General features: G+C 35.6%; 1 protein-coding gene across 3 annotated transcripts in view; it reads right to left on the bottom strand.

The window, feature by feature from the left end:
* The window catches only part of SLC35F5 (solute carrier family 35 member F5), a 34830-nt gene that overhangs the window by 7806 nt on the left and 4543 nt on the right, over positions 1 to 22481 (bottom strand). For 2 of the 3 annotated variants that reach the window (XM_062004621.1, XM_062004622.1), the window contains exons 3-14: positions 22251 to 22332; positions 18479 to 18630; positions 17201 to 17344; positions 14838 to 14900; positions 13324 to 13405; positions 11832 to 12022; positions 10089 to 10170; positions 9220 to 9307; positions 8591 to 8655; positions 8127 to 8231; positions 7092 to 7251; positions 3127 to 3217 (exon numbers count right to left, since the gene is read on the bottom strand). In XM_062004621.1, coding sequence (XP_061860605.1) covers positions 3127 to 3217; positions 7092 to 7251; positions 8127 to 8231; positions 8591 to 8655; positions 9220 to 9307; positions 10089 to 10170; positions 11832 to 12022; positions 13324 to 13405; positions 14838 to 14900; positions 17201 to 17344; positions 18479 to 18613 — 1206 coding nt within the window. In that variant the 5' untranslated portion in view covers positions 18614 to 18630; positions 22251 to 22332. The remainder of the gene's footprint in view (positions 1 to 3126; positions 3218 to 7091; positions 7252 to 8126; positions 8232 to 8590; positions 8656 to 9219; positions 9308 to 10088; positions 10171 to 11831; positions 12023 to 13323; positions 13406 to 14837; positions 14901 to 17200; positions 17345 to 18478; positions 18631 to 22250; positions 22333 to 22481) is intronic. The other variant, XM_062004623.1, reaches the window with a different exon arrangement.

Raw genomic sequence — 22481 nt, forward strand, 5'->3', positions numbered from 1 at the left:
GTGACTCCTTGTAAAAAGAGAGTCTCTATCTTCTTTAAATACTGGAACACGGTGATAAGGTCTCCCCTGAGTGTTCTTTTCTCAAGGCTGAACAAACCCAGTTCTATCAGCCTTTCCTCATATGCCACATTTCCCAGTCCTTTGATCATCTTCATGCCCCTCCTCTGGACTCTCTCCAACCTGTCCACATCTTTTTTGCACAGCAAGGACCAAAACCGAACACAGTATTACAGGAGTGGTCTGACAAATGCTGAGTATAGTGGGATAACAACTTCTTTACCTCTGCTGATGTCCTTGTTGATGCAACCCAGCATCCTGCTGGCTTCCTTTGCTGCAGTAGCGCACTGTTTTCTCCTACTGAGCTTCTGGTCTACCATGACCCTCAGGTCCCTTTCCGCAGAGCTGCTCCCCAGCAGGTTAGATCCCAGCTGCATTCCTGGATTATGTTTTCCCAGGTGCAAGACCTTATACTTGTTGAACTTGATATGGTTCTTGTTAGCCCACTCTTACAGCCTATTCAGGTCTTCCAGTGGGGTGGCTCTCCCTTCCCACATGTCCATGATTTAGTGTGGTATTGTCAGCAAGCTTCATCAGCATATTACTTGATCCCATCATCCAGATCACTTGTTAAGACACTAAACAGCACTGGGCCCAATATCAGTCCCTGGAGGACTTCACTTGTGATGGGTTGCTAGTTTGAAAAGGAGCTGTTACCCACCAGCATCTGGGTATAGCTAGTCAGCTAGAGTCTACCCACTGCATCCACCACTTCTCCAGACCATATAATACATCAGTTTCTCTAAGAGGAGGCTGTGGGAAACTGTGTCCAAAGTCTTGAGGAAGTCCTGGTAGACAACATATACTGTTCTCCCTACATCAACTCAGCAGGTTACTTTGTGCACTTGTGAAAAGGACCTCAAAGTCTACAGGAGTTTGCCTTTAATTAGAGTAATTCACTTGTGCTTCTAATTCTAGCAATTTAGTTTTAAAAAGATAAGGAGACATGTAACTTGCCCTTGTATTATTACAAACATCAACTAAAAGTCAGTCAATAGAGCCTCAAAGATGTTTACACTATTTCAAATGCCTTGATATTGGATGAGTACACAAAGAAGAAATGAATTTTAAATATCTGGACTCTGTGTTTGCTCAGATTAAATATCCTAGAGATGAAGCTGTTTACTGAGAAGTAGAAAAGTATATTCCATTTTTCAATGTGTTCCAGAAAATACGTTTAATCACTTCAGAAGACAACCTAAGCTTTTCATATACTGATATATATAACTATATATACACATACCTCTAAAAATGTATCTGTACAACACACATTTACATAAACATGTACAGATGCACACATGGATCCACACAAAATGCTTATTTTTTGTTACCAGCATTAGCTCACATATAAACCTAATTCCACCTCACTAAAGTGAATTTCTAAGGGAGAAGTATAGATTTGTTTTTCTTGTTTCCTTAATAGCTACCATTAGTTACTTACTTTCTTGTTACAATTTACATCCCAAGGGTATATTACAGATACTTTAATGGCAACACAAACACAGTTGTCTTACCAAAGACTTCTTCATTATTGTTGGAATCACTGCAAGGTTTTACTGTATTTCCATGCTGAAATTTTCAGCTAATACTAATATGAAACATACTGTATTTTATATGTTCATTACAAAAGTATTTATTCAGGATCTGACTCTCCTTTTATTTTACAATTTAACTTTACGGTTTTTTGTTTATTTTGATCCCTACATTTTTCTGATTCATCTTCCAACATGTAAGCTGGGGGGGGGGGGCGGTCCCCCACTTTTACATGCCTCCCAGTACACTTTGCTTGTGAGAACTCTGAGCAGTAAAGCTTTTTGGTTGGAAACAGTCTAAGTGCAAGACTTGACTAACTTCTTGTACATAAGTCAGTTTTATACAAAAAGTACATGCTTCAAAAGAAAAAAAATCAAATGTAATGATTGAACACAAGTTGTAAATTGAACTTCGATAGATAATGCACTAATTTAGGAAAGCCACTACTTTAGAGAATGCTCAATATAAGCTATGTTCCAAGCACAGTCAGAATTTTTTCTCTTTTCATACTTTTGCATTTCTATTTGCACAGAGCTTACAAACTAAACATAACTCCTTTTGAAACAAGACTCAAAAGAACATCGAAGCAGTTTAAGTAGCAGTAGCTGGCAGAGCAAGACCACCAGCCTATTCAAAATTTCTGCAGCAGTATTGTATAGTTAGTTCTAAGTTTGGTCAGTTTTGCCCATTTTTATATAATTTTCAGGTGAACTATTACATGAGCAAACTGCTTCCCAATTCACATAAAGGTTTAGCATCTCACTACAGAGATCTTATCACTGTAAGAAAAATTAGGTTTGCTTTAAGAAGAGATGCATTATAAAAATCAGGTTGAAAGATATTTAAGAGTTAAACAGGTAGTTTAAGTTTCAAATTAAAATTTTAGCAGTAAAGATTATTTAAATCCAAATTAAAGAGCAGAAACAAATGATTCTGTCTTCAGGAGACAGAAACAGTTATGTGACCTCAATTTAAAGAAAAAATACCACAAACAAAACAAAACAAACAAACAAAAAAATCAATAATTGCATACTTGCACTGAATGCTAAATAACTATTAATGTGAAATTAAGAATCTGATATTCCTTGCCACTGATTAAATATTAAATTCAAATATTCAAAGTTAAATTTTAACTTCATACATAACTGAATACTTAAAACTGAAAATTCTACGCCATCAGCAGAAAAAGAAAAGTATCTATACAGCTTGAAGAGTAATATTAACAAGTGTTATGTAGCTTCCTTTCTAAACTCATCTGATCAGATAATTTTCTTTCTTTACATGCAAGGTTTTTGCACAGCTATTATATCAATGTCAGTGAAACCAGATTAACCTAAATAATACAGTATATATGGAAGCCTAATATCCACATAAGTCTAAAAATGTGCAATTAAGCCTTGTAGCTGCTACATTCCTTTGTGGTAAACCTGTAGATTTTGGGATTTGCCACTAATTGAGTATTTTCAAGATACTGCTCACTTCCATTTGATTCCAAGAAATTCTGTTTATAATGTTCAAAACTTAGTAATACCTTACCTTTTGCATACACATGTCAGCTATTATGGACAAAGGTATTGTAAGGCTTAGCGCAAGTGTGCCTATCAGAGATGAGGTAAGAAAGCATCCCCTGAAAGAGAATCAAAAAGCAACAACAAGGTCTTACTACAAAGTTAAAGACAACTACGCTAATATATCAAACTGCAGAAGGCATTTGATCAAGCTTAACTGCTAGTTATTGTTTGGTTTGATTATTGTTTGATAATAAAAAAATTGAGATACACACACTCCACCATAAATCTGTAAAACTCCCTAAAATTCTTAACTACACTATTGTTGTCTTCTGGAGTGAGGTTTCATTCCCATATAAACCTTTAGAGATTATGGAAAATTCATTACTCCCCATCTAACGACTTCACTTACATTTTGTTTCTACTTTCAAATAGTTTAATACCAGCTTACAGAAATTCAAAGTTACTGGTGTCTAGAAATTCTACCCAAAAAGAGAAATATATTTTATAAATAGACAAATTCTTTCATGCACAGATTAAGCTTTGTAATTTTCACTTTAAAATACACTCCAGAGTCTCAGTAAAGTTTCTTTGCATTTACAACTGGTCTCATCATATTTCCTAAGCAGGAACAAAGTCATTAGATTTCTCTAAATCACTGAGTCACAGAACAGTAGAACTACACACATATGTCAGTGCAGTACTCACTAATAGCACAAAGAAAACTAAACCTTTTTTGTTTGCAAATAATATTTAGTTTGCATTGACTGATTCATTGAATGAAGTTAAAAAAAATGAGAAAAAACAACAACAAAACTCCAGAGAACCTCAAACTATATGTAAGACAGACCTAAGACAATAAATTAATTCCTGAGATAATTGGCATTGTGATGTAAATCAAAGGCTCTGTAAATAAAGCTTGACAAGCCTAAGCCATTTTGATACCAATTGAAGAACAGTACATCCAATATTAAAAGAAGCAATTCTCATTTTATGATTGATCAAGCCAAAAGTCACAAAGCAGAGTAAGGCCTGTTAGCAAATAACTCATCTATGAAATAGCTTATTCTACCATATAAAGAAGTACAAGGGGGTCTCTGCCCAGTTCAAATCAGTAATGGCCAAGTACTCAGCCTCTTATTTCAAAGACATCCAGAACTGGTTTATTTGTTAACATAAAGGCAATTCTTCTCATCCTTGGTGAGTACCGAAAACAGTACCAGCTACGCTTTTTTGTGGAACTGCAATCATCTCTACACACAACTAATTTTAAAGAAGGAAAATCCTGCAGTTGCCATTTTTGTTTGAATTCTTAAAAATTTCTTTTTTTTAATCCACTCAATCAAAACTATATTCATGAAATGTGATTCACTAAAGAAAATGCTATTTTAACTAATCTCAAATAAGTTTATTAACACCTTTTGAAACACAAAAGGTTTGAACACACATTTGGAAACCATTTTCGTGCATGTATTTCTTTAACTAAAAACTCCCAAATCAAGCCATTAGGTCCTTCCATACCAATGCCTTTCAGACAAGCAAAAATGGCTTGTTTGGATACTTATAATCACTTGTATTGTTCTGTGTCTTTAAAACAAAAGCCATATGAGGAAAAAAACAGAAACAAAACAAAGCATTTTAGATACTCATCATTCTTGTAAACTTCCTGCTCAATATTCTAAATCTCCTTCTGTACCATAGGAAGATATTTCTGTGTCTGCACTGACCACTTCTGAATTAGAAACAAACTGTCCACTAGAACAATATATGATACAGAATTTAGTGAAATCTCACTAGCAGGTTAAAGAAAAAATTAATTACAAGTCACATCCACCACTACATTATTCAGTTTATGGTACATGATTGGGTGAGTAAACAAGTTAAGAGACATTATTTACTTCCAAAGAAACAGTAGAGATCATACTAGTAACACGCTGGACTGATAAAAGGATGATGCCAGCACAAAATCCAAAATTAGCCCTAGTTCTAAATTCTAGGGAAAAGGAATGGAAAGTAAAATTGGCCTTTTAATTGACTAAATTATCATGCTGAGCAATTACACTAACAGCACGTATATGAAAAAGCCTGTGCACACCCATGTACTTAACCCTATGTTAGTACTTGATTTTGAGACAAAACTGAAGTTCAGGAGTTTCAGGGATTTTGTTGGGTTTTATTTTTTTTTTTTTAGTATTTTGCTTATGTTGAAATTGCACTTATTTTACCAACTGACACAAACTGTAATCTAATCTTAAAGGATGGCATTACCATCACAAAATCTTTCCATCAATAAACTACAAAGGAACATATGCTGCAATGCATTTATAACTAGGAGAGGTGTAAAAGTTTATTATCAAACAAAAAATGTCATGATGAAATTTACTAACTTTAAACTTGACCTGAAAATAACAAAACAACTAAATAAAAGGTTTTCATGCAACTCTACCTACATCTTTTATTGCAGTATTGTCACAGTACTTAGGATCCTATGATTACCAATGGCTGTTTCAGAGTAGCTATCCTGTGAGGTTTTCTCATAATAGAGGTGAGAGTCTGAACATTAACGGTTGCCAAGCCCAAACTTATAAACTGCCCCACTTACTCAAACTGTAGCACTGAAACCAGCATAGAATGGTAGGGGTTGGAAAGGACCTTTAGAGATCATCTAGTCCAAACCCCCTGCAGAAGCAGGTTCACCTAGATCAGGTCACACAGGAACGCGTCCAGGCAGGTCTTGAACACCTCTAAAGAAGGAGGCTCCACACCCTCCCTGGGCAGCCTGTGCCAGGGCTCCCTCACCCTCATAGTAAAATAGTTTTTTCTTATGTTTAAGTGGAACTTTTTGTGTTCCAGCTTCGTCCCATTACCCCTTGTCCTGTTGATAGATACCATCGAAAACCTCCTGACACCCACCATTTAGATATTTTTAAGTATTAATGAGATCCCCCTCAGTCACCTCCAGACTAAACAGCCCCAGTTCCCACAGCCTTTCCTCATAAGGAAGATGCTCCAGTGCCCTGATCATCTTGGTGGCCCTGCACTGGACTCTCCAGAATTTCCCTGTCCCTCTTGAGCTGAGGAGCCCAGAACTGGACACAGGACTCCAGATGAGGCCTCAGCAAGGCAGAGTAGAAGGGGAGTAGAGTCTCCCTTGACCTGCTGGCCACACTCTTCTTGATGCATCCCAGGATGCCATTGGCCAAACCATTGCCATGGTTCACTATATGGAACTGGAAGTCTGTCTCTTCTTGAAACTCTTCCTAAGTGTTTCCAGAATAAAAAAGGACTTTTCAACTGATACAATTTTCTATTTCACCCCTATTTTAACATGATGCTGGTCCACAAGAAACTCAATTCTCTCATGCTGAGAACTCTGACTTACCAAACAGTTCTCCAATAACACCACCCTGACAGCTATGCAAAGGTTTAACTCTGCTACAGAGTTTGAGCTGTTGATCTATATAAGTCTCCTGCTCAATTCTCTGTTGCTATCGTATAATTAAATTATTAAATAAAAGCTAGACTAACTTAGGAACTGCCATATCTTCATGATTAATGCATTCTGATGAGCTTCAGCTCATTAAGTCTGTGAAGATTTAAACAAACATGTCAACTACAGAACATTAGATTCTGACTCATATGTCCAACATGCACAAGGCCTTGGAAACTGAAGAACTGTTACAAGAGAAATTGATGCTTTCCTACTGCTACTCTATACCACAAAGTCTTTCCATCTCAAAATGTTAATTCTATAATGAGGCTAAGCACACAGGATCTTAATACTACAAGACCACATCACCTGCTTTTTAAAGTTAGCTGATGTTCTTAACAAGACATGATGGATAATATCCTCCAATTCAAACTGCATATGTGGATAGAAAAAAAAGGGGGGAAAAAGGCAAAAAACTCTAACTAGGCAACTTGATATCTCAACATTTGAGAATATGGGTAAGATAATTTATGTGAAGTAAATACAAAGCATATAGTACATACCATAGCCAGAGGAACTCTGACAGAACCGTTCCAATAAGGCCATTAATGACAATGCACATCCATATTAGTTTATTGGGAAACTCAAATGCTTCAAATCCAGTATAGTGAAGCAGGAAAAACCCTGGCCACAGCAGCAACAGATTGAACAGCCCTACAAAACCTGAGTATAAAAGCAGTGTTCAGTCAATCACAAGAAATATCCTTCAAGGTAACTAAAGCCTCAACTAAACTCTGTTATTTTAACAGCACACATACATAAAAGCTGCAGTAAAGCAATACTTGAAATCTTTTAAAGGAAAGGAACGTAAGAAACTTCACCTGAAATGCACTAACAATAATTACAACAGATATTTACAGGTTTGAATTTTTTTGTTTTTTTAAATTCCCACAGAATCCTAAGGGACTGTCTGCATTGTGTTGTCTTTCATTGTGAATCACTGAATGGTGGGGATTGGAAGGGACCTTTAGAGATCATCCAGCCCAGTCCCCTGCTAAAGCAGGTCCACCTAGATTAGGCCACACAGGAACGTGTCCAAGTGGCTCTTGAAACCTCCAGAGAAGGGGGCTCCACACCTTCCCTGGGCAGCCTGTGCCAGGGCTCCCTCACCTGAACAACGAAATAGTTTTTCCTTATGTTTAAATGGAACTTTCTGTGTTCCATCTTCCTTCCATTACCCCTTGTCCTGTCACTAGATACAACAGAAAAAAGGGATGCCCCAACCTCCTTACATGCACCACTTAGATATTTGTAAATATTAATGAGATCCTCCGTCTCCTCTAGACTAAACAGAGTCAGGTCCTGCAGTCTTTCCTCACAAGGAAGATGCTCCAGTCATCTGATAAGAAGACTGGAAACAAGAAACAGCTCACAGAACCAGTCTCCAGCACACACATAACCACAGTAACAATAGGCTTTCTCTACTTCCTCATCTCTTCTCAGCCCTCTTACCCCTCATATAGAGTTCAGAGCCTGAAGGCAAACAATTTAACCACACAGTGAATTAAAACTTTCAATAGAGTTATTTTTAGTCTTACCAAAGAACATTGGTATGTCAAGCTTATCTTCTCTATCTACTTTCCTTTTTATCATTACTATATACACAGCATATAGCATTGCTCCCACAAGAGACCAAAGGGAACCTGTAAAGGTAAAAAAAAAAAACACTTAAGATGTGTCAGACATGTTATGCACACTAGGATCAACTCTCCTAAACACTCACCTACTATAAAACTGTCAAGAGATAAATTATTACATTATTATATGAAACGCATGGAAAAATACCAAAAGCTCAAAAATCTAATAGTGTCTCAATAGAGCTATACACATAGCAGGAAAAAAAATATCATACATGTCCAGTCTCAGAAGTTGACACTATAAAGCCAGATTTTATATTTCTTACTTGTTTAATATTTCACAGCTTGTTAAATGACCTACAAAGCTTTGTCAAAAGATGGTACTCATCACTGCATATTCTAGGATTAAAAAAGTAAGTAAATACCTATCGTATCTTTTCCAGCAGATTTCTCAGATCCAGAAAGGTTAACAAGCACCACACCACCAATGCTAGCAAAAAAGAAGAAATTTAGAACACTATTTAAACGAAAAAACTTCTTTACAGAGACATTTTAAAAAGGGGGAGAAAAATACAAGTTCTACCCTTAGGTATTTTTACTTAATCAAAACCCACTTTTGGAAAAGCCAAAGGAGTTCTCTATTGCTAAGACTCAATTTTAAGCTAAACACAAACAAAACAAACCCCACTTTTAACTTTCCTGAACAACACTATGTATTTAATGACACAGTTTGATAACAATGTCATGTCTCTGCCTTTCTCCCATCTAGACAAAACTTGAAAAATATATCATTGAACAACAAGAAAATGAGTCCATGTATTTCCAGCAGAAACCTGATTAACCTCATTTCCTACAAGAGCGTAAGATTCGTTAACTGTTCCTGATGTAAGTACTTTAAAAAGACTTCAATTCATTTAATTTTTCTGTGAACAAGGACTTTTTAAAAAGTTTAGCATGTCATACATTATCACAGATACCACAGCTAGAGTAGATATAGTTATCCTCTCACTCTACCAGGGACTTTTTGACCAAATGTTCTGTCCTGTTATCTTACCTTAAAATAACAGCTAATAATTTGGACAGAGTGAATCTATCTCCACTGTTACTGGGAAAGACTGCGGCTAAGATTAAAGTAAAAAGCCCTGCAAGAGAAATTAAGAAGATACAATCATGTTCTTGCAACTATTTTTGTGTTTTGAAAACTGCACAGACATTTTCTTCTTTATAATTCACATATTTGTTTTAACCATTTGGTTCAAGCGTTCCTAATTTTAATCGGAACAATTAGGAAACTGACACTTTATTATGTGTATCCTCAGATGTGAGGATACATGCTCAAATTGGAGAAGGGCTAAGCATAGTAACAAAATAAAATACAATAATCCTGAAAAGTTGGTGAAAAGTCACAAAATCGTGCTTTTAAAACTGATTTTACAAAACAACAAAGATTACTCGACACATGGACTGTCATATAATTTAAATACTTTAATGCTGATATTAGAGCCTTGCATAAATCCTGTTAAGCAAGTGGCATGCTTAATATTTAGATGGTTTAAACTACTTATCCCTAAACCACATTTTTTTTAGAAATACTAATTAGCAAGAAGCCTTTGCTCAGAATTACATCCATTTTGGTAAAATGTTATACCATCCTCCCTTCACACTGCCACTGTATCTCTTTCACACAGAGACATAACTGCAGAAGGACATACAAACAAACATCAAAAGGAAAAAGCAGGGGGATCGTGAAGATAAATCCCTCTAATTCCATACTGGAAATTTTAGATGCACATATTCAATGGCTTTAAGCCTTACTATCCCCCTGAAAGTACAGGTGTATCATTGCACAAGTCCATCGCAACCAAAAATATTATGCTATAAACAGTCTTATAATGGACATCTTACGGTGCAAATAAAACTTACCAGAAGTCGAAGACAAGATATTAACTATGGCAACTTGAGTATCTGACAGAGCTTCTTGGTAAGAGAAATTTGCCAAGAACCACTGGGGGAAAAGAAAAATACTTCTGTGATTATATGGACAGCAACAACAGTTTCAGGTTCTCAGTGCAAGAAAACCCTATTTAAAGAAAAAAACCCCAAATATTTATACAAAAATAAAATAAAAACAGGACTTTTACTTCAAATAGATTTCTAACATCTACTGAAGTGTCAGGTATATTAAAAGACAGAGGCAAAACTAGGAATGTCCCAAACCAATCATATTCAACTACATGTTTAATAATGAAATAACATAGTTCAGAATTGCAATTAAACAATTAAAATAACGTTATAATAAAGGTACTTTTAACTTGTTTTGCAAGTGCTTCAAGATGATCACTGCACAAGGGCTGCAAAGAAATTTCAGACATACATGGGACATTAGTCAGCCTAATGAGTTTTTTCTAGAGTACTTAAAACTGGCACACATTTCCACCCTAAAAATCAACCATCACTTACATTCCTCAAGAATATTTCTGAAAGATTCCTGTCTGTTAATTCCTTCATAAAGGAATAAAATTGCAAGTCTTCCATCATTTCTTCATTGAGATCACATTAATAATATCTCAGATATATCCTCAGGGAAGTTACCACTCTCTAAATTCTTAGGTGGAAATATTTATACAGTCCAAGGAGAAATATACACATATGCCAGCAGTAGCAGTATCCATGACCAGCGTAAATAGGATTTGTTTTGAACATGAGGACTCTATCCTAGAAGGTCTGCAAGTGTATATATACACAGAAATATAGTCACACACAGAATTTTAACTTGTCCTAAAAAAAAAGCGATATGGATGAAATTAAAGCTACTTCATCCATCCAAAATGACTAATGAGTGGCTTACTATTCTCTTGCTGCTCTGTGCATATTCTTTACGTACACACAGAGAAAAATACCATTTTCTGATCCATGGATCAACAGTACTAATATGTTGCTGCTGCTGCTGTTAGTGCTATCATTAATATTTTAAATGTTTAAAGAGCTACTTCCTGAGGAAAAGCTTGTGGTGGGTCCATATTACATATAACCTATTCAGTAGTATCAGTGAAGCTACTTTTGGAAAAGCTATCACTGATCTGTCCTCTATATTTTTACTACCTCTCAAAACTCATGCCACCATTCTCTCTCTCCCCTCCTAGAGCTGAGGCACAATGTTCATGATTCAGCAACCAACGGGTTCATATGTAGATCCTTCAGCCCTCAACAGAGCTGAAGGACAATTAACTACTTTCTCTTCATACTACCAAACAGCACAATGTCCCAGTGAGGCATAAGATGGTACTCCTTCTGTGATTGCCCAGAAAGAAGCCATGATAACATTTACCCATTTCATACAGTTTCACTGCAGCTATTAACAGCCTGTGTTCATCTAATCCCAGATTTTGCTTTACCAAGCACACCCAACACTTGACAACATGGCACAAATGCATCACATACTGTAACAAGTAACCTCTGAGTTAATTACACACCCAGGATCTCTTTTTATTACCCTCCCTTTAAGAAGCTGCACCTTCACGTCCAGCACATAAGGAAAGTTTGACTTATGGTATATTTATAAAACGAGGCACAAAGAATACAAGTCATCTCAATCCTGTTTTACTATTATTATACAAGTTTTAACTTCGTCTACACTTAAGTTTTATGAAAGAATAGAGCACATACCACAAAGCAAAAGAAAAAGCTAATTTTTGCTACTTGAGTTGCAGTGAGTTTTCCTACAGTTTTTAATATTGACTCTTGCTCCTTAACTGTTGGATATGACATGCGAGACAACTTTGCTTCCAACGCATGACTTGATGGGAGCTGGCGAATCTCCATAATATTACTGAACCTTACACGAGGCTTTTTGGGAGCTTATGAAGAGAAGAGAGAAAAAAAAGAAAAGAGGAAAAAAAAGAGCTGCATGTTATCATTAAACTTTCAAATATGCAATAAAACTATGATGTTCTAATACAGTGTTGATTATAATATTTCACAAATTACAGGGTTTTATCCAAACAGAAGACAATAATGTTATTTTTATTTATTAAACTAGCTTTTTGTTATTTGATAGGCCACTAACAAGACAAAGCACAATTACTGTTTTCAATCAGTGCAGTTGTCCACCCACAAAATCCTCACTGAAAAGCACCACCCCTCCTCCCCATCAAAAAAACTCCACATATGGTAACAGCAAACTTTTAGGTAGGAATTATTCTGTAGTGGTAAATATTACATGTAAGATTTTCTTTCACTGTTTAGTAACCAAACAGCCCAAACCTACACACAACTATACCTAAGTGCAAGGACGGTATTTCATTCAGAGAATGAGCATGTCCAAGAGACCTCAAAGCTCAGCAGAGATCATAAGTTCACTTGCTCATTCGAAATCCACCCTCCAACTAACTTTGAAAACCTAGATCAGATTTTATTTCCAGGGATATTTTAAGTATCACTAGTTTTCTGTCTAAACAAAACATCACATGCTACATATAAATATAATCCTAATTCAGTATGAGGCAATACCTAATTCCAAAAAAACCAAAAAGTAAAGGGAAAACCTACAGCTCAAACAATCTTGAAGTGATTGGTGCATGTTATCACAGTCTTATCAGGTGTCCTCTAGAATTTAACAAAGAGGCTTCGCCTTTTATATGCAGGGACTCTTTTGCTGAGGATCAGACAGGCAACTTTTCTGTTACTTGTCCAGGACAGTTAGGCCTGTTTCAGCTACTATCACAAGATAGTGAGGCTTAAATAAAATCAGAATGCACATAGACTGTTAAAATTCTTACTTTGACTGCTTTGCTCCTGCTCTAAAAAGGACAATAGCTTGTTTTTCCAGAGGCTGACTCACTGCTGCTGGTCATACAAGCCCAGAAGGAAAGAATCACAAGTACTGAACCCAGATGGTCCCTTGAGATAAACATAGGCTGGATCTGTAGTGACCAAGAAAGGTAAACTGAACGATAGGCCTATGTTTTCTCTACCTGAAAGTAAATATATGAGACTGCAATTCATGCAATAAGAGATTTAAGGAATTAAAAAGAAGAAAGAAAAAAGGGAAGGAGGAAAGAAGAGGGATGTCCTGCAATATGACAGTGGTTATACAAAGAGGAAAGTAATTCCTTAACCAAAGAACTAGTATTTCAGCATTCCAAAAGTCTTTACTCACTTTTCTCTGCATCATTATTATTACTGCCATTTTTTTCAGTTGGCAAATCATGAAACTTTACAGGAACATATAAAGGTTCACTCTGAAATGAATCAGTATAAGTAAAAATAGTTAAGCATGACATTTGAATTATAAGCAGTAGAATTAAGTTAGCAAATTAGAAAACTAAATAAATAAAAGCTTGATGAATTTTAAAAGAATCATATTTAACAAAGTGCTCTTCTACACATTGGACAGGCTTGTCAAAAAAATCCATATGTAATCTACTCAACTGTGTGCTCTTGTGTATGGCCTCATAAACACAAAACACATCCCCAGAAAATTCAAACCTAATGATGAAACATTTAAAAAGTAACTCATAAAAACCACAAACATTTCATTAGATCTGTAGCTTCTGTCTAAATGAAAGTTGAAGAGTAAATTAAGGAATACAGATACAGAAATGAATACCTACTCATTTTTCTCCCATGACTTAAAAGCTCATGAGCTGGAACTAAAAGTCAAAAAACTTTGGGATAGGAAATTCAGTACACAAGGCACTTAAAAGTATTTTAAGCAATTAAAACTTCTGCTAACAAAACAAGTTTTAAGCTGCTTGTTTAAATTAAATTAATAAACTATAAGAGTGAAGTAATGAAAATGATCTGGTAGTTGCATTTTCATTAGGCTCCCTCTTTAAGAAGAGAATTTTTGTGGATGTTTAAATTAACACAAATTGCATCAAGGTTAACAATGAATCCTGCTTATAGAGTCAGAGGATCTTAATGACTTGAGCTGACTATGAAGGTTTTTGACTTCAATGTAGATAAAGTTGGAAAAAATCCAAAGAATGAAATGAAGAAGAGAGATTTTTTTCGGAAGTGTTCAACTCCCTGTTCAGTATAAAATATGACAGTTTGTCAACACTCAGTTGCCCCTCTCTTCCCTATTGCAGAGACAGTGTAAACTTCAGAAGTTTTGTGCTTTGATTACATTTCTATACGTGGCCTCTGATTTAGGCATGCAGACTAAGCAGCAATCTGTGATCAAGAGGGGCATAACATTTCTCGATGATGAAAATCACCGCAGAAATTCCTCTTTTCAGCAAAATACCAGCACAGACATTTGATTAGGTAGGCACTCTGTCCACTGCAAGGAAGAAGGCAATCCATTTCTCTTTCAAAGTCCAATACAGGATCACAGTATATAAGATATTCAACTAAATGTTCTTATTTTGAATTTTAGTCTTGGAAAACTGTTTGGCTTTACCACTAGCTCTCCATGAAGTTTCATTGGTATAACATAAATATTTCTTTCACAAACTACTACAGAAACATTCAACTGTTTCATTGAGCTGTGAACCTGTATTTCTCCTAAAAAGCAATGTCATTTTTTGCAGCACTTACTAGTAACATGTAAGTTAGCAATCCCGTTTGCCAAAAACATTTAAACTCACCATATTTCAAAAACACTAAGTCAGGATAAAGGTGTTGTGTTACTGTAAAGCATTGACCTTCACAAATTAAGGCACTTACCAGAGAACTGTTTACAGTGTTATCTGTTGTACAAGCAGCAAAATAACCTTCAGCATCTGCAAACTAATTACAGAACCTTTAACATAATAATCTATCAAGGCCAAGTTATGAATAACTGAATTTTTCTGAGAATAAGCTTTGTAAAGTCTTTTCCCGTAATTGTCACAATTCCCACTCTTTCTCCAACCCTCCTCCCCAAAAAACAAGAGGGCTTACAAGTTCAGTAGATAATTTCAATAGTTCCTTGTACCTCTTGGAGAACTTCATTGCATTCAACTACCCAGATAACAATGCAGGATTAGGCTGTTAGAATGCCAACACCTATAAAGCTCAGTCTCAGTGAGACATGTCTCACTAAATCACAGTGACTCTATTAAGAAGTGGCCCCTTCATTTTATTGAGGCAAAGTTATTTTGCATAAAAACCTGGAAGTCTGCCTTGGTTTTAACAAGACTTAAAACAGGATAAGGTCAAGTATAATTTTTCCTCTTCCTTTCTGCATTTTAACAAGTACTATTACGTCTGTTCCTTGACCTGCAGGTTGCTGTTCTACCACGATGGTAAGAAATCTATTAAACAAAGTCTCTAATGTACCTTACTTTATAGCCCTCTTCCACAAGTGTTCACCTAAGTAATCATTATTGAAATAAATAAATAAATCTATAAATGGGTAATTTCTATTCCAGATTAATAAACACAAGACATTTTAAAGGCACAAAACATTTCAGAGGCACTTGTAATAATTATACAGTTGACTATTTAACTAAATTCCTTAGGGGAACAAAATAATTTGTTTTTTAAAAAAACACCCTTCTAACTGCACACCACAGTCCTGTCTCTGCACTGTTCTTTGGAAACATGCAAACAACACAGTAATGGCTCAGTTTTTTCCTACAAATCATTTTTAAAAGTACTTTTTATAGTATTAGAAGGAAAAGCCAATGAGATTCCAGTAGTAGTGCCTAAAGTGAACACACAATATGTGGCTGACTGTACACTCTCACTTGCTGCTGTGCAGTTCATAGGAGTTCATATTAGCTCTTTCTTTGACACACCACTGCATGAGATTCAGTTGGTCAACATAACCACTGCTATTCACACTAGGCAATAGCCTCTTATTCTATTTATCTGCTCAGATGAATAAAATTGGTCAGTACAATTGCTCTGTAAAACTAATCATTCTTCAGCATTTGCATCATCCTTACATGTCATTACTACCAGTAAAGAATCTGTAAATTCTGTTTATTTCCAAACATCCTGTGAAGACCCTGAACAGCATCAAGTCTAACATGTGCCCATACCATGCACAGACACTTGCTACCAAAGGCTGATCTAGCAAAAATTATTTCAAGATATCAGCCAACTCTAAATGTTCTATGTGTTGAATATGAGATTTTTTTTTACAGACGCAAAAAGTTTGATCCTTTGAGTTTTGTACTTCATTTTTGTGGTGCTTCAGTTTTATTTAAAACTAAAAATAATTTGGCTTCATCTCATATAACACTCCAATTTCAGTATGTTACGCCTACAGCTGTCACTACCAGCTCAGTCAGAAGACCTGAAGTTAGTTCCCTTCAAACAAGCTATTTTCTATAAAGAAATGTTGATTAACAGGGTGTACTTGGATCTCATTTTCTGCAAAATTAATATCAGGCCAAATGCCTCACTGCTTCCTGAGTCCTGCTGTTCAGCGTTCTGAAATACTGGCACACAGAAAAAGTGCTCTTCCCAGCATCTCTTGGTTTCCTTGAAAAAAAGTACTTATTTCTGTAACAAGACAAAAATGTTAGGGTCTAGCACAAACCATGCCTAGTCCTACAATGGCCAACAGAAGGTCATTTGTGCATAAAGGCTACAAATGTATTATTAACAACAACAAAAAACACCTTCCCAAAATATTGTTTTAAAAACCTCAAAGGCTCTTAGCAAACAGTTAATAGTTCTGCCAGAGACAAAAAGAGTCAGTAACAAAAATCAAATAAATTCAAAGACTGATTCCATTGGTTGCAGATGCTGGGAGAGTAAAAGTGAATCAAAATCCAACAGCGGTGAGGCTCATAAGCACTTCTTAAAAACAATTAGCCTCTGCAACTGTCCAAAACAAAACACCAGGGCAGAGGGGCCAATGGTCTGGCCCAGCAGAGCATTTCTTGTGATTCCTGACACATTTTGTATTGTTTTTTCCCTTCCTCACAAGACTACTGTTACGACTGCCATGTCTTCCTGTGCTGTGATTCGGTATATTCTTGCTTTTCTGAAAGCCCTACTTCACAAACACATAAACTTTTCTGCAGTTCCTATTTTAAGTTTTTTTCTGTAGGAACTTGAACAAATAGCAAAATATTTACAGTTAAACTACTTACAAAAGCTGCATGCCTTCCACGAAACCCACGAGTACACTGTTGCCTCCACGGTTTCCAAACAATAAATCCCAAGAGATATAGAACAAACATGGATGTTTTTGCAAACGTACTGAAAAAAGGTTTGTTGTACTTGGTAAAAACATACTGTGGAAAGAAAATAATTGCAGTATCAAAATTACCAATTAGGTGAGAGTCCACAAAATGAACGAACAGGCTTAATCATATAATCCAGGACAGTGTGATTCCCAAAATGACAGTGCTGCAGTGATTGGCATGTATGACAAAAAGACGCAAGTGGCCCTACTTATTCTGGGAGTACCCTCTCCCAAAGCCATCTGAAATGCCAACAAGGAAGCATTGAGCCATTTTGTAAGTCACAATGTCACAGAAGAAATGCTACTTACTACTTGTATCTAACCAAGCAACATATTGAAATGCCACTGAACTCAAATAGGACTGATCATATATTTGCATACAAACATTTTCTAAATGAAAGACCACTTTTATAAGCCATAGCATAGCAATTACAAATTAGAGAAGCTTACTTTAAGTAACATTTCAGTACCAACAGTGATTCCACTTCATCAGAGAAAACATTTTATTAATGTAATAGCCTGTTAAGCACAAATGTTTTTATATTCTTAGTTCAAAAACTGATATAGAATACGACGGATCAGAAAGCTGAATTTGACAATTTATTTAAAAATATATCCATTTCCCTTGCTAAAGCTCTGGGTTTAAGTCCTAAAACTTAACCAGAAGTAAATACCACATCAGTTTCAATATGGTAAGTATATGAACTTGACTATAACAAACTTGTCTACATTATGCTATGATTATAAGGCTTAAACTGTATGACCTGAGTCCCTTTGTCCTAGACTTCTAGATGGTCTGAACTGTAAATCTGCCATATCATCTAACCTGCAATGTTACAGCTCACTTACCACTTCTTGGGAAATATATGGGTATTATTTTAATCAATATGGCAATAAACAAAACAAACTCCCTAACTGCACTACATAGTTATGAGCTTATGTTATTCAATTTTAAAGTCATCTGTAACACCTGTCCTGAAAGCAACAGTTACTGAGTTGACTTTGTGTGTAAGTTTTAGTGGATACAGGCTAGTTTACTAACCCAAAGGATACTGTCTTCCCAGAACTGAAAAAGTGGTTAAATGCTGCACTAGAACACTGAGTTGAGTGGCCACATTTCTGCTGCATCTTTACCTTAAATATGCTTCTATTTTCCTTTTAAGATGTATGGAACAGTACTTACAGAAGTGAGTTCTGAAGAGGCAACCCATATCACATCCACGAGGAGAAGAATGACAATTCCTAGAGCCATTCGCCTACGCTGGGTGGATGAACTGCTCTGGGAGCTCATTCGATTCATGATAAAAACCCACACCATTTGTAACCTATTCAAGACTGATAAAGGAATAAAACCCGTAAGATTACAAACAGTGACAAAAAAAACCCCCACAAAGCAAACAAAAACCAAACAAAATAATCAGTGAGGGCAACTGTTTCATATATATATGAAATACACCTCATATGCAGGAAAGACATGCTCATGTTTGATAGAACTGCCATGAGTTCCTCAGAGTCATTAGAGGCAATTAGAAAGTAAATCTCAGCTTCTCAAGACTTCATCAACTCTTCTACCACTGAAGTAAACAAAAGGAGGTAAAACACACAATGTCTTTTTGGAATTTTTATGCTACAAATGCTGCAAAATTTGAAACTACTACATTTTGGTAATTTCAGATACTCTAAGGTGACAGTAGAAATTAGTTTCATGTGTTGTGTCAAACACAGTTCTACTAAAGGCAGTTAGAAACATGTTTAAACTTAAGTATTCAACAAATCTTCCTGAAGACATAACACATTTGGTAAATTATGATCCCTCAAAGCATAAAGTGATTCAAGGAACAAAAAACCTCCAAACAATATTTCATTTTAAACTTACAAAACTAGTTTACACATGCACTTGAAGTCAAAATATCTACACAACTACTTCATAATTTACATACAGGCATGTATTCCAGTGAAAACCTATCAAACTAAGAGTGAGCAAGTGGCAGTTTTTATTTGATACCAAATAAAGGAATAAATTTACTCTCAAAGAGAGAATAAAGAGGGATATTATCTTAAACTTGAGTAAAGAACACTTCATATTCTGAGAAATCAAAACCACAGCAGTAAACTAAGCTTTAAGCTTGTCATCTAACATAAAAGTCCTGTAGACTAGCCAGAAACTACAGCATAAACACATTTGGATTTTGACACACGCAAACCTGTTTTGCTGTACATACCTTACATCTCTAGAAGTCTTTGTTCAAGGTATTAATAGAAAGGGGTCAATTTAAGCAATTCTAGCGAAATAGAATTAAATGCTTGCAGCCAACTGCTTTTACATACTGGAAGACTGAGACTATACTGCTGCACAGAAAATTCTGAAGATATGCTTGAACTGCAAAAATTCCCACTAGGAAGACTATTTGCAGTTAAAACATTTACATTTATTTATCCTTCAGTAGGCAGAGTCCTTCTGTTTTACAAAACACACAGAGTACACACCACAGAACAGCATAGAGATTGGTTGAGTTGGCCAAAAGTGGTTACATTGTGACTTGATAAAGTCAAGACGCCTTGACTTTGTACAATTTGCACTAAAAATAAGTATTAATATTACTGAAAGCACTGAAGTTATGTTAAAAGATCACTGAAGTACTTCCCAAAAACTAATAAAGGAAAGGCAAATAAGCTGCTAAAAACGTTGCTTGCATTTTAAGTAAAAAAATGTAAAAGATCTGCTGGATGTACTTCAAACAAGTGCTAATCATGAGCATACCAGACCTACATGACTTCTTAAATTTACTAATGCTACTTCAAGGGGATTCTAGGTTGTGAAACAGCTTTATGATTGCCTATTAGAAGACTTACATTTAGGAAAACCTTCAATGTTATAATTAAAAAGTTTCTAATAGAAGTGAGAGAGACTGATGTCTCATTCATCTTTTACATACTCTCTAGTGAAACTCAGTAAGACACGTTAATCATAAAACTACCTTATACGTTATGTATATATTTTAAGAACCAATTTATTAAGAGTTAATTTATTACAGAATACATAACATACCTTGCTATTTATTGTTAAAAACTCAAACACTATCTTTGACAGAAACCCTCAAGCAATTGAAACCTGATTCACTTTTTGAGGCAGCTCCTGACTCTTCCAGTAAATAGATGTGATCAGCTTTGCTAATATCATTTGATGAATGTAAACTACACTTTGTTTTTTCCACACATGTCAACATACAAACAGTTAATGTCTTTCCATTATTAACAAATTACTTATGAAAGAGACTGTACCACAATGTCTTCAGTGGGGAAGGTACACTTCTTTCTTCCAGACTAGCTTATCCCCAAGATTAATGATTTACATGCCTGAATATGTGCAAGTACATTTGTGACTACACTGTTTCCTGTTTACACTACACTTAGACTCATGCTTCTCCTTTGCAATACTGACTCTGCCATGTTAAAATCTTGACAGTTTCTCAAAATGCTTGTTTCTAAAGAAAAATCAACAGGCAGACTTTCAGAAGCTTAATTATACCACTAGATCTATGCTGATATATTCCATGTGGGGGCATCAGTTCTGGGTAATTATTCTCCTTTTCTGATAAAATGGTGGGATTGACAAAGCAGAAGTCTGTAAGTAGGTAGGGCTAAAGTTATGAATGACTCACAAAAGAATGGCAGTTTTTATTTGATACAGAATAAAGGAGAAAACGTTTGTTCTCAAAGAGAAAATAAATAGGGATATTATCTTAAACCTGAGTAAGCTAACAGAAGGATTTTCATGCTTGAAAGCTTGTAAGGGTTTGTTCACTTTTTATTAATTGGTCTAACAGACACTATATACTCCACGCTACAAACTTTGCCTTCATTTTATGATGACTAATAGCCTACACACCATTATATTAAGTTAGAGATATATATATAGCCTACAAATTGCACACGTGTTTGCATCACGCACAGCAAAAATGGAAGCAGTGCATAAGAGAGTTCCAAAGGTGATATAAGGAAGAAATCTCATTCCTTGATAGGCTACAGCATGACAAATGAACAGTGTTAAGAGATACCAGAAATAGAGATCACTGCAGCCTTTCACCAGTTACGTGCTGCAGCTAAGAAGGGGAGAGGTAGCTGGAGACAGGAAGGAATCACAGTAGTCTGATCAACTGGACTTTTCTACATCAGATGCTCGCTTACCTCGTTCTCATCACCAACTGCTTCAAAGCATACAGCACCTATTTGCCATCTGTGCAGATCACGCACAGACACTGCTCACATTCTGTAGCTGCTTAATATTATCCTCAACTTGTCTTACATTAGGCTTGTACAAATCCCTTGCTTTCAGATCCCACAGCAGGAGAGAAGGATGATAGAATATCTAGTACTTCTTAGATAAAAGGTTACATGTAAAGTTATTCAGAGTGTAAGTATACATTGCTCTATTCCTTTTCTACCTATGACAAGTAGAGTTTAAAACTCCATTTAAAGAGCCCGTACTTTTGTCTTTAAGGGTTTTTTATATGTTACAGTAATAGCAGCCATTACTTTCTCATCTGACTATGAGTAACATTTATGTGTGCCTAATCGAGACTTTTGCTTTTCTCTTCCATAACAAGAAAGGATTACTACAATTCTTCATGAAGCACGATGCACCTTCAAGCTAGTACTTGACTAAAAAAATTACAAAGCAGCAGTACTAAAATGCCTATTTGAAACCCCTACTCTAAGTTTTAGGACAGAATTAAAACCTGTAAAACTTCATATAAAGACAGATAGAAACTACTACTTTGAGAAGTTTTAGCCAGACACACTAACCCACTTACTGACAAAGTACCAGTACTCATGAACTTGTAATGAAATATAATTCCACCCATTTTTTTGTATTTGGCTTCTGTACACTGAGGGCAATATGCTCTGATAAAAATGCACATGGAGAGAACAACATTTACTTGTCTCATACATACCTTCTGCAGTAACTGTAAAAAAAGAAAACAAAAAATGCTGACTAACAAACTTCACACATCATGTCAAAGTGACGGCAGTCTCCTAAAAAGAAAGAAAAACAAAGTTTGAAAATTTGTGTGTATATGCATATTATGAACTTATCTTTCCAAAACATTTTCTTAAATTTCAAGTACCACAAATGGCTGCTGCACCTGAAGTCCTAAATGTTGGGGAAACACAGATATAGAACC

Source organism: Colius striatus, chromosome 11 (genome assembly GCF_028858725.1).
Source record: "Colius striatus isolate bColStr4 chromosome 11, bColStr4.1.hap1, whole genome shotgun sequence".
NCBI lineage: Eukaryota > Metazoa > Chordata > Aves > Coliiformes > Coliidae > Colius > Colius striatus.